Genomic DNA, 13199 nt, shown 5'->3' with positions numbered 1-13199 from the left:
GCGAGTAAAATCGCTCACTTTGAATATGGTGAGGGGTGTGGGAAGCTATTAGCGTGGAAGGCAAAGGAAGATCAAGTAAGATCTTTTGTCAAAGACTGTACCGAGGAAATATATGTACCAAGGAATGAATGATCGGAGACAGGATTTCTTCAAGTAAAGATGAGACTTTTATTAAAGTCTAGAATCCATGAATAACGGACCCACAGCAGAGCAGGCTAGCGCAGTCAAAGAGAAGAGAAGAATGAATCAAGAGAAAATCAGAAGAGATAGATAGAATAGAAATAGAAGAAACACAGGAGAAACACGAAGAAGAGAATATTACAAAGACGTTAGGTGCGTAACAACAGGCAGGTCTCTCATTGAAAGTAACGAAATTGAAGAAAACTTCCAAAATTATTTTGGGGCATTATACAAAGAGGACCTGGTAGTCACGGAGGGAGATGTTAAGGCATGGCTGGGTCTGGATGCCCCCCAAGGTATCTCTGAAACAAGCAGTTCAGTGATAAAACAGCAGGATAGTGGCAAAAGAGCAATAAGGGCAGAGAAATCTAGTAGGGCCGCAGGACTGGATGGGTTGCCATTAGAATTACATAAAATGTTAGAAGGGGTCCTATTGCCACACTTGACAAAGTTGTTGGCTGATTTTTTTGAAAAAGGGAGAAGACATGCCAGCCTCATGGGACAAGCCCTCTGTCACACTAATCCCGAAGCCAGGGAAAGCCTTAAATATATGTGATTCTTATAGGCCTAGCTTTTTAATAAATTGTGATTATTAGATTTTTGCAAAGATTTTAGCAGAGAGACTTAATGGGGTGGTAGGGGGCCTCCTCCATTTAGATCACAAAGGGTTTGTTAGGGGCGGAGGGATTCAGGAACTGACTTTTATCCTACTAGTGGCAGCTGATCTAGCTTCCACCTAACAAACTCCCCTCTAGCAGTTATTACACTGGAAGCTACTAAACCTTTCGACTGGGCATATCTACAGCTGATGTTAAAGCCTTAAAATCTGGGTGGAATTTTTTTGTAGAACTCTGGCTAAGACATATAGTAAACTGCAGGCCAGAGTTCTGATAAATGGTAACCTCTCCATGCCTATTACATAAGAGGGACAAGATAGGGCTGCCCACTATCCCCTCTCCTTTTTAATCTGTAGATTGAATGAACTATTGGCAACTAAGATTAGGAAGGAGAGTCGCATAGTCCCTTTTGGATATAAAGAGTGGTAAAGTAAGGTATCTTGATTTGCTGACTATTTATTGGTATATACATCAGATCTGGAGATCACGATCCCTTTACTAAACGACAACCTCACAAACTGACTGGATAGCAAGGTATTCAGTGAATAGGGCAAAAACAGAGGTCATGGCTTAGAACCTGGAGTCAACTCTTAACATCAGCAAAAAGGAGATGAGATACTTGGGTATAAAGATCACTCAGAATATTGGGGACCTTCCGGAAACAAATATTTTTAATGTAATGAAAGAAGTCAGAAAGCTTATGCTAAGCTGGTCTCATCTTCCTTTGGGGATCACAGGAAGAATCAACCTGGTGAAGATGATAATCCTTCTGAAGTTTACATTCCTTTTCCAAATGATCCCATTTTTAGGTCTCGCAGAGAGACCTATTGCTGTGAAACCAGAAAAGTACCATACCAGGCGGATTTCTAACAGTTCACGTGAATCACGTGACCACAAGCACGCGCATTTCCCCACATCAAAGCCTCATCAGACCTGACCTTACCATTTGCTCCTGTGCTTCCCCGCCTACTGCTTCACACTTGCCTTGAAGGCAATCTGCTTCTCCGCTCTTCAAAGGCTCTGCTCCCCAACCCCTCCTGCTCTGCTCCCTCTACAAGTGCATGTGTTTGAACTCAATTTACAAAAGGGGGTGGTGATGAACAGAGTGTCTGAATTGAGCAGACCACTCTTACCCAGTCCAAAGATCAGGGCTTGATCCATCACCGTTATTTATCTCACTGCCCCATCCCAGCTCAGAACCTGGCTATATGCAAATCAGTCTGTCCCTGGCCCAGTGCATCATGGGAACAGGGCAGACTAAACTACCAAGCCAATTCTTTACCAGAAAGGAGACAAGCTACCGGGGACCGGTTTCTGGCATTTCAGCCTCTTCGGCCCGGCTTGCTTGAATCCTGATGGAGCAGTGAGAAAGGGACTCATGTCTGAGTATACCCTGCCACACCTATAGTGGCCAAAATCGATTTACAAAAGGGGGTGGTGATGAACAGAGTGTCTGAATTGAGCAGACCACTCTTACCCAGTCCAAAGATCAGGGCTTGATCCATCACCGTTATTTATCTCACTGCCCCATCCCAGCTCAGAACCTGGCTATATGCAAATCAGTCTGTCCCTGGCCCAGTGCATCATGGGAACAGGGCAGACTAAACTACCAAGCCAATTCTTTACCAGAAAGGAGACAAGCTACCGGGGACCGGTTTCTGGCATTTCAGCCTCTTCGGCCCGGCTTGCTTGAATCCAGATGGAGCAGTGAGAAAGGGACTCATGTCTGAGTATACCCTGCCACACCTATAGTGGCCAAAATCGATTTACAAAAGGGGGTGGTGATGAACAGAGTGTCTGAATTGAGCAAACCACTCTTACCCAGTCCAAAGATCAGGGCTTGATCCATCACCGTTATTTATCTCACTGCCCCATCCCAGCTCAGAACCTGGCTATATGCTATATGCAAATCAGTCTGTCCCTGGCCCAGTGCATCATGGGAACAGGGCAGACTAAACTACCAAGCCAATTCTGGATCTAGCCCTGATCTCTTGACTGGGTGAGAGCTTTCTGCTTAATTCAGAGACTCTGTCCCTCACCACCCCCTTGTTGTAAATATTTTTGTTCCCAGTGTAAGAATTGGCTTTTGTAGTTTGGTTTGCCTTGTTCCCATCATGCACTGGGACAGGAACAGACTAATTTGCATACAGCCAGGTTCTGAAACTGGGATGGTGCAGTGAGCTAAAAAACGGTGTTGGATCTAGCCCTGATCTCTTGACTGGGTGAGAGCTTTCTGCTTAATTCAGAGACTCTGTCCCTCACCACCCCTTGTTGTAAATATGTGTTTGAACTCAGTCTCCTGTGTTTTTTCTTCACTTTAATATAACGCAAACTCGGCTTGATGGTATCGGAGCGCTTTACATGATGAGCCAGTTGCAATGCACACACACACACACACACACAGATTCATTTTTATGCATGGAGAGATTAAGTGATTTGCCCAGGTTCACAGAATCTTGACCCTCCCGCTGAGACTCAAACTCTGTTCCCCAGCTTCAAAAGCGACCGCTCTAGCCGTTATGCCACATTCTATCTTGGCGGCCGTTTCTCGCATTTCCCCTCCCCCTCCCCACAGCAATGCCAAGAGCATGTTATGCTACCACATTCTCGCCTTCATTCTCTGCCACACGTGGTTGGTGTCTGTTGGCTGTACTCCATGTAAGCTAAATACGGACCGACCTGTACATATGTAGGAAGCGAGTTTGACCAGGTTGTTTCCGATTTGGAATTGTTATACACTTTTAGACTTATTTTTTACTATATAGTTAAAATGTTGTGTGGCACAAACGCTCGCTCCTATTATCTAACACTGCATACAGTATCATATGTAAGTTCAGTTTTTCCACCGAGCTAAAATGTGTCCAACACTTGTTTTTTGCTGTTCTGGAAAATGTTTTCCCTGTTCATTTCATGCTGGTGTGGTGCAGCCTCCCCGTGTAGTAAAGCCTGCGAAACCCTTTCTCACTTGCTGGTCCTAACAACTCATTCCTTGGCAGCCCTGGGAGCTTCGAGTCATTCTACAGTTATGTGAGCTCTGATGGACCTTTGCCAACTGTTTATCTGTTATACTTGGACTGTGGGTAATTATTTCTGTCTTCTGGCACGACGCTGCAAACCCTACAGTTGTCCAACACAGGATATTGTTTTATGTTTATAAACATTGGAACTGCACCGCCTATGATCCCATTTTAATAGCGAATATTTTTGAAATAACTAAAGACGACAGACACGACATTAAGCTCGGGTGTTGGACGCATTTTTTCAGCACCACCACAGCACCACTCAGCACCACCACAGCACTACCACAACAGCACCACAGCACCACCACATTATCACTCAGCACCACCTCGGCACCACCTCGGCATCACCTCGGCATCACCACAGCATCACTCAGCAGCACCACCACAGCATCACTCAGCAGCACCACCACAGCATCACTCAGCAGCACCACCACAGCATCACTCAGCAGCACCACCACAGCATCACTCAGCGCAACCCCAGGTTATAGGCGTCACATTTGCGAAAGTTATAACTATTGGCATTGTAAATAACGAAGTTATTAATTTTGCTATTTTCAAAACCAACACATAAATAAAAGAATTGTCATTTACAAGACCAATAGCTCAAACTTTCCTAATGCGAGACCTATTGCATTGCAAATGCTTGTTATTTAAGGCAGAGTGGCTGAAAAAACTGCAGGGTAAAATTAACAGTTTTATATGGAACCCAAAGGGCCCGCAGATCACGTGAAAAAAACTGTGCAGAAAGAAGGAACAAGCATTTGCAATGCAATAGGTCTCGCATTTACGCAAGTTTAAGCTATTGGCATTGTAAATGACAATGCCTTCTATTTAGGTTCTTAAAACAAAAACAAAAATAAAAGGCATGGTTATTTGCAATGACCATAGCTCAAACTTGCGTGAAAGCGAGACCTATTGCATTGGAAATGCTTGTTTTTTTAGTTCCTCTCAAGTTCCTTATTACCCTCTTTGCACGCCCCTTTGCTGTTTTAACAGCTGTATTATTGCTGGGTTTACTTTTCCAGCTGTATCCTCTATAGGGCCCCTCCAGGAGAGAGAAAAGTTGGTTGGTGTGGGATAGATATAGCAGAGGGAAACGGAACAAAGAACAAACTCAGCGCAGTCTCAGTAGCTCAGGGGCTTAAGGGAGGGTGGGCAATCCTCTGTTGCACAAGCCACACAAGACTAACGCCGGCCGCCTCCGTGCAGACTAGGTTACCACGGCATTAACTTCACCCCCCACCCCCGTAAAATTGCTCACTTGCCTCTCCGGTGTGCGTGTCTAGCAGCCTCCTTGACGCTGCAGCTGCCAGCAGCGTCTCTATCCCTCCAAATGTGGCTCTGAATGCAGCTGTGGCTTGGGGCAACCTCCTCGCTGTAACTTTCTTAACGACCTGGTAGGTCTAGGGACCCGGCAAACAGCCTTCTGTAATCCTCGGCTGCCTCGGACGCTGAGCATGCTCCACGGCTTACCGCACCAGCTCCATCCCGGTCTCAGAGCTGATACTGATGCCAATGCCGCGGCCCGCACTCTTAACTAGTAAACAGAGGTAAGAGCGGTAAGAGCGGTAAAACAGCAGGTCTGCCTGCTCGGTCAGTACCTCGGCAGCCATGCTCACCGCTCAGCTCACGTTGGTCTAGGAGCACCGCCTCACAGCCTTGCAGCTTCTGACTTCAGGGCTTCCTTCCACTCTAGAGATTGGGTGTCAGTTGTTGTCGATAGTCTAAGCCGTTCGTTTCCCACACCACTGCGGAGCTTAGTCGAAGTACTGTCAAGGGCAGGTACCTGCAGCACTCTTGTGCCTCTCCCTGCCTTTTCCAGCAGGAGGCGCACCAGCTACAAGCAGTGTTTGTTAAAAACAAGGGGACCCCATACAGTAGAACCTGGGGTAACGAGATGCTTTTGAAAGAACAATGGTTCAAGGTAGGCCTTAAGAGGTCCTTAGTGGGGAGTAGTACTCCCCACTAAGGACCTCTTAAGGCCTACCTTGAACCATTGTTCTTTCAAAAGCAACCAGCTACAAGCAGGGCACAAGTCCTAAACAAGCATTGGCTGTGCAAGTGGCAGCAGGGGGAGGGGGCATGGGTGATTCCCTTTCGGGAGCGTGCGACCATATGGCGCTGTGCGCTCCAAAAAGGAAATCGCCAAGATGTGCACGTGTTGCATTGGAAACAATGCAACGCGTGCACGTCTTTGCCTCCAAAGCTGCGGGGATGGCCACAGGTCTCTGTCCTATGCAACGCCTGTGCGATGCGTAGGTTGAGACCTAAAAGGGGGGCTTCTGTTTGCCAGATCTGACCTACTATGCGTGTGCCTTTCTCTTAAGTAATGGAAAGATGTTATTAACCCAACCAGAGAACTCAGATATTGGTAAAATATTTAGGTGCATGCTGTCAGATATTGAAGGAGAGATGCATGGGTTTTATGTATAAGTTCGGCGACCCCAAATACTTTAAGAGAGTGCGCCTTAAAACTTTACAGGGAATGGCGAAACTCTGGTCCAAGATTTGAAAGGAGGTAAAACTCGCGTATTTTAGTAAGTGGGCACCAATATGGAATTCCCCAGGATCACCTGAATGGACAAGGGATTTGCTGGCTAGTCCGCTCTGGGAGGAAGGGATGCTAAGATGGGGTGATGTGGCGGAAGATGGAGATTTGATATGCTGGGATAAGTTGGCCGCAGCGTCCATGAATGAAGTCTCTAAATGTAAATACTTTCAAACAAGGAGCTGGTTTCAGTCTTCCGAGGAGGAGATAGGTTTGCCTAATGACTTGGAAGGTGATCTAATGAGAGAAGCACAGAAGAAGAAGGAAGTGGTGAGGTGCTATTGGTCACTTGTAGAATTATCAGAGGGTGCCTTTAAACTTCGGACTGACCTGTGGGGGAAGAGCTTGCTGGGGATACAGCTGGAAGACCTGTGGCAAGTATCTTAACTTTTTTATATTCTACAGTATATCCCGCCAATTTAAGAAGGAACCACATCTTTTGTCTTCATAGAGTGTATTGGACGCCATATAGATTTTCGAAGTTGGGGAAGGGAGGACGTCAAGATGCATAAACTGTAGCTACGAGAAAGCAGACGATATCCATATGTTCCTGGAGTGCTTTGTGATCCAGAAATTTTGGGAAGATGTAGGTAGCGATATTTCAGCCATACTAGACACAGAACTCCAGGTAAGCTTACTAGTTGTCTTTTTTGGGGTGTTATTTCTTGGCGTAAAGAAAGATGTAAGAAATTGATCAGCAATTTGTCACCAACTGAAATAGAATGTATAAAAGCTGTTTAGAATATCACAAGTTTGGTTAGAATTGTGGAAAGGAAAAGGAATAGATTTTAGACCCCTGCTTTAGAATGGCTAGAGTCTAATGAAAAGAGAAGTTAAGGGAAGGGTTTGGTAAAATGATTACGCCTTCTTTTGGTCTTCAAATTCCCTTGGAGGATATGTGCAACAGAGAAAATACGGAAGAGCTATAGAAGACACTAAAATCCTTGATGTAAAGAAACAGCTCTTGGAGGTGCTGGATCAGGGGGGACTGAGTTTGATTCCAAGGTAAATGGCGATAAATTAAAAAAAAAATTAAGGGGGGGGGGGAGATTTACATCGGCATTAGTATCCTCTGATCAATGCTTAAAATAGGATTTCTATTGCCAAGAAATCTTCGATTGATTGAGAGTCTAATAAACCTGCAAAACAACTCAAATCAATTAGCATAAAAACCAAAATTGATAAGCTTTGTACATTTACTGACCTGTATACAGGATACAAATTAAGTACACTAAAGAATGAGAATTACTTAATTGTTTTGGGGTGAAAATAAAAAACATGGCATTTTCATAAGACATAAGAAATGTTGCATGCAGTGAAACAGCTTTTAACAATGAAATATAACCTACAGAACACAAGATCATATTATTTTAAACTAGACAAAAAGTTTTATGTAAATAAAAAAATACAATTTTACATCTAAATGTTGGCAATATTAGGAACTGCTGCCAACCTTAAGAAAACGAACATGTATGTTTGCATGTGCATCCAACTATCTGTAACCAACGACAGAAGGGGCAACTGCCAGTGGATTGAGTAACAAACTGTGGCAGCAGCTTCGATACGATTGACAATCTACCTTTTGCTATGTGTGACCAAAGCTGCCACCATGGAAGAGACCACAGCATTTATTTTTAGTTATCCTTCCAAGTTGGCGCACGCCATTTAGATAGACAAATAATATGAAATTAAACTTGTGTGAAAAAATTAAATCTAAGTAGCACAAAAGTAATTTTTGTAAGGTATAGTCACCAGACAGCAAATGCCAACTGGCTCTGGCAAAAAAAAAAAAGTACGACCACGCGTTGGAAAGCAACCTGGAGTGAACAGGGAGCAACTACACTGCTTGAGGATAAGCTAGGTCTGGGGGAGGAACAATAAATATTAAAAGAAAAGTCGGGGCAGCAATAGACCAGCCAGGGGATTGTGGGGCGGAGAGCAACATGAAATGCATGCTGGATACAAACATTTAGTAAGGTAGAAGCAGAACGAACAAGGGATAGCAATGGAAAGTGTCCCCTCTCGTTGAGTGTTGAAAGAAAATAATAAAGTAGCTTCCTGAATAAGACCAGTGGAAGAGTACAAGTCATTCATCAACAGGATAGTAAACAGAATATACTGAGGGCCACTGGAATTATGCAATTGAGCGGCTTCTGCATTTTTTCACATAATTATGGATTTGCCGCATTTGCCATATAATTCATCTGCTGCATAATTTGCAGATTTCAACAAAAAAATCGTTTCTAGCTCAAAAGGTTTCAAAGTTATTAAAACACAGCAACACGTGTTGCCGCACACTGAAAGGCTCTTTGTGAAGACTGACTAGTAACTATTCTATTGCTTATTGCTAAATTTAAATTTTAGACCAGTGTTAGTGAGGGGCAACCTATACACAATATCAAAAGGTGTAAAATTTAGATAATAACAGTTTCACAGAAAGTGATGCATTATGTGGGTATATTTGCTTTTTCTTGCTGCATACATTAGTCAACTCTGCTGCATATTTTGGCTCTCCCCTACGGCATAATTCCAGTGACCCCGGTAAACTCCCTGAGAGGGACAAACACAAAAGGAAGGCAAGTCATCATATAACAAGCAAATAAATTAGTGTGACAAAGCCAACCAATGAGCAGGCTCTATGGGCACTAATTGTTTTGTACGATCTACCAGAGGTTTTTGCCTATAGATAGCTAAAAGCTAGCTTTACTTCAAATGCACCCTAATCTAATCTAGGCGTAAAATCAAAGCTCTCTAGATGCAACTGGACAAAAAACCAATACTAGAAGAAGCTGTACACTCCATGTTGCACACTTCGACCTGTACTGGACACCATGTGCATTTAAACTGCACTTAGCCGTGACTACACAATGCATGTCAAATGTGCCCTTCTATCAAATACACTTGCCTTTATGCATTACTGTTGGTTTCGGAGCCCTGGTGCCTAATATTTGCCTGCATGGGTGCTCGTCTAATGGACTTGGTATAAAGTGTTGTGTATACATCTAAAAACTAAACCTATGATTTTGCTCGATTTCTTTTCAGTAGGGTAATCCTATTTGGAACGAGGACCCTTGTCATGAAAGCCCTTGCTTTTTTGCAAACAGTTCTTTGCAATAGGGCAAAAAAGACCACATTTATAAAGTGAAATGTAAACCTTAAGTGTCATAACACAAAGAATTGGGTAAAACCTACGAACTATCGAAGTTGACACTTGGCAACCCCAAAGGATGCGATGTGTGATTTACAGCAGGCAATGTCAATCGTTTAACAACGCTGAAGTACTAATGTTGTGGGAAAGATGAGGCATTCCAAGATAGAGTATAAACAAAGAACAAAGATCCTAAGACCCAAGTCGTGTGAGGCTTTAATCATCCAATAACAATTTATATCTTATCAAACTCGCACGTCCAAAAGTGCAAGTGGAGTACCTGCACTTGGAGTCAATTTACAAACTTGGAAAGAATACAACGGTTCTCAACTGACATGAGAATAGATAATCCAAACACGTTTATCATAAAGGTGCAATTAGCTCTTTCCCAAACAGGAACTTCAAAAATCGACCCATACTTCAGACAGCAACACTAGCTAACACTGTACACAAAGTTTCGGTCCACCACATTGCATACTGGGATCTGTCACTCCCCACATTGCATGCTGGGAAGGACACGCGGTTCCTGCAGGCCCCGCGTATCTGCGGCTGTCAGTAAGCTCACACTCACCCAGGGGGAACCACTTGGCCGGGCTGCGCGCACAGCTCCAACACAACTCCGGCCCGGTCCGACTTGACTTTCCGTTCAGCGGCGACTCGAGGGGGCTCCTCGCTTCTCCGGTTGCTAGTGTCCGCAGGGATAGTACGACAAACGGCAAGGACTGAGCCCAGCTGCACTGCGGCACCAGTGGTGACCTTCCACTCCAGCAGCCGCAGGGGCCGCTGCCCCGGGCAGCGCACCTCGCATGGAGCCCGCGGGGCCCCAGGGGGCTCCATGTTGTGGGCGGGGACGCGCAGGACCTGGAGGGCGTGTCGGACGCGCGCAGAGTTAAGTTTGGGGGCGCACTTGCTTAGTTCAGCGCGTGGGAGGGGTGGAGAGCGGCGGGGACCTCCCCCCGTCTCCGGAGTCTCGTTCCCCCCCGCGGAGCCCAGCCTTAGACTCAGCACTCGCGGGAGCGCGCGCGCCACGGGCCACCATTTAAAGAGACAGTAGCGCGGGAGCTAGAAGTTGCTCTTCCGCGCGCGCACACCCCCTTTCCAACAGCGGAACGTGAGCTAGGGGTGCAAGCGTCGAAAGCGAAGAAGGGCTAAACTGCCACTTAGTTTTGGTGAACAAGTCGGACATATTGAAAGGGTTCATTAAAAAATTAGAATTTTAAGTTAAACGCATTAAATATTTTTTTCTCAATGCAGAGAACCTTTTCATAACTTCAACAGTATCAAGAATCCGACTTTCATATCAATTAAAATTGTATGTTGTAGCTTTTTAACTTATAGATAAAAATAAACTAGCAATTTAATTGATTTCAGTAGTTATCTTTATTCTCTTTGTGCAGTGTACATCTTTCCGAAGCCTTTACTCTCAAACTGGAATTAATGATCTACAGAGAATCTGTAGGCTGTTTACTGTTAGTCTTATTTCTATTGCGCTGCTCGGAAGGTTGTCTTTTTCCCGCTCGAGCTCGGGAAAATTATTTGCCTGAAAGTGATACTGCGCATGCTCCGGCTTCCGGGAACAACTAGAATCTGACGCAATAGAAATGACTGGCCTATCAACAGTGAGAACCGAAGCTCCGCGGGACTGACAGTGGGCGGGATTAACGAGACGATTAACCGTCACGTGAGGAGAGGACGACTGGGAAGACTGTGACATTGAGTGGGTGGAACTTTATTTTGAAAATTTGCAGTAGGAGGAGGTTCTGTTATGTCTCATTAATTGGTGGTGTCCGCGAGATGGTAGAAGAGTCATAAAACCGCTGCCCGAAAACAACATAGTATCGGGGGTTTTTTGTAACACCTGTGAGTAAGGAGGGCTTCGATTTTTGACTAGTGAGCGAACATCAGTTGTTGTCTGTCCTCAACATGGACGTTTGTTGCTATAGCGTGACGGAAGATAATGTCCTCCTTTGGAAAAAAATTTGTCACGTGACACTGAACCCCGAGGGCAAAGCTCTGGTTTGACGTTTCAGGTTTGTTAGTGTTGTGACAGCTTGCGTTACTCATTTGCAGTTGCGATTGTCTTTTAATAAGGCGTTTGTTTGATTCGGGGAGGACGGTGGAAGGCGGTATTTGGTGTGCAAGTGGGAGTTGTTTCCTGTAGCATTCAATGTAGGACTTCCTTTTTTGTGTGCAGATTTATATAGCGCGAACTCGACCCGAAGTTATTGGAGTACTGCACATGAACACCAGTTACGTTACACAAGAAAGACACATTGATTTTTTGATAGGCATGGGGAGATTAAGTGATTTGCCATGAATTACAGGATGTGGAGTCCATTCTTATTATTCCCTCAGTGCAGTACTGAAATATATGCGATGGAGTCAACTTCTTGATCTGACAGCCTTTCTTGAGCGGTATGCTGGACCCCAGTGAACCCTTTGTATTTAGTAGTGAGTATAAACTGATCCAATGGAAGCAGTGTACATTTTGTAATCATTCACAATATCCCTGATCGTTCAATGATCAGGAACTTTCCATAACTAAGAGTTTGGGCCTCTAGAAACTGTTACCACTTACAGTAGCTGGTCCTCTGATAGATATTTGGTAGAGCTAATAGGGACATGATAAGAGACGGGAGCTATTTCCTTCTTGAGGACCTATAATAAAGAAAAAGCCTAACAACATAAGTCATAATATGTAATATGTCAAATAACAATAAAGACAAACTGAATACTTATCAAGTTACTTCTATCCAAATATTTAAAAATATGAATGGTCGATATACAAGTACATAAGAATTATCAGTTTTTCATCATTTTTGTTATTACTGGTAAATCCACAATAAATAAAACAGTTCATGACAAATACATCATAAAATCAATAACATGTGCGGGGAGAGAGAAAACAAGGAAAAATAATTAATTTGCAATGTCAGTATTCAAATCAGATTTCATTCGCACCTCATCAATGAAACTAATGTACATCGTGCAATAGTCCCAGATAGCTAACCCTTCGTCGGGAAAGGTATAGCTTAAGCAACATCACCAGCCGATTTAGTGCAATGTAAATCAGGATAGTCTCGCCCAGAAATTTCAAGGATAAATTGCCATCCAGAGTAGCATAGAGAGTACAGCAGCAAAGGTTCTCTTCTCTTAGAAACAGCTTCTGCCAGGATGTTTTGTCACAGTAATAATTATATCACACTTATGTTTCAATTTTACAGCTCCACACTATTTTATTCATCAGGCTTACGTGGTGATCATTGTCCGAGCCAGTTCATCCGGATCTTTTGCAAACCAGTCCTTTGTTAAAATAGATGTCATCATCGTGTCTTCGGAAGCAGGAAAAAGAAATTGTATTCTCCATGTCCTTGCGCTCACCTCCACATCAGCTTGCAACATAATCAACACAATTATACATAAAAAGAAATAATCCCAACTGTAGGAATGAAATTCTAGTGATCATCTAAACTTAGCCAAACAGATAAATCAGCATTTTAGAAATAATGAATGACGAAGTACATTCTTCTGATGCTTACGTTAGGAAAAGGAAATAACTTTACCAGAGTTTGAGGCCTTCATAGAGAAACCCTTAACCGTTGTTTTTCTGAAGAATAAAACATACTTCAGTTTGAGAACACAAGAAATACATAAGAAAATTGGTTTTTCAGAAGATTCATTATTCT

General features: G+C 43.8%; 1 protein-coding gene across 1 annotated transcript in view; it reads right to left on the bottom strand.

Annotated features, from left to right (window-relative positions):
- Positions 1 to 10624, bottom strand: part of CTDP1 (CTD phosphatase 1) — a 936891-nt gene extending 926267 nt beyond the window's left edge. The window contains exon 1 of the mRNA XM_086965522.1: positions 10085 to 10624. Within this exon, the coding sequence (XP_086821648.1) occupies positions 10085 to 10350 (266 nt within the window). The 5' untranslated portion in view covers positions 10351 to 10624. The remainder of the gene's footprint in view (positions 1 to 10084) is intronic.
- Positions 10625 to 13199: the final 2575 nt, after the last annotated feature.

The sequence above is a fragment of the Lissotriton vulgaris genome, chromosome 4_1 (assembly GCF_964263255.1).
Source record: "Lissotriton vulgaris chromosome 4_1, aLisVul1.2, whole genome shotgun sequence".
NCBI classification, from domain to species: Eukaryota; Metazoa; Chordata; class Amphibia; order Caudata; family Salamandridae; genus Lissotriton; species Lissotriton vulgaris.
This window is presented reverse-complemented; position numbering and strand designations above follow the sequence as displayed.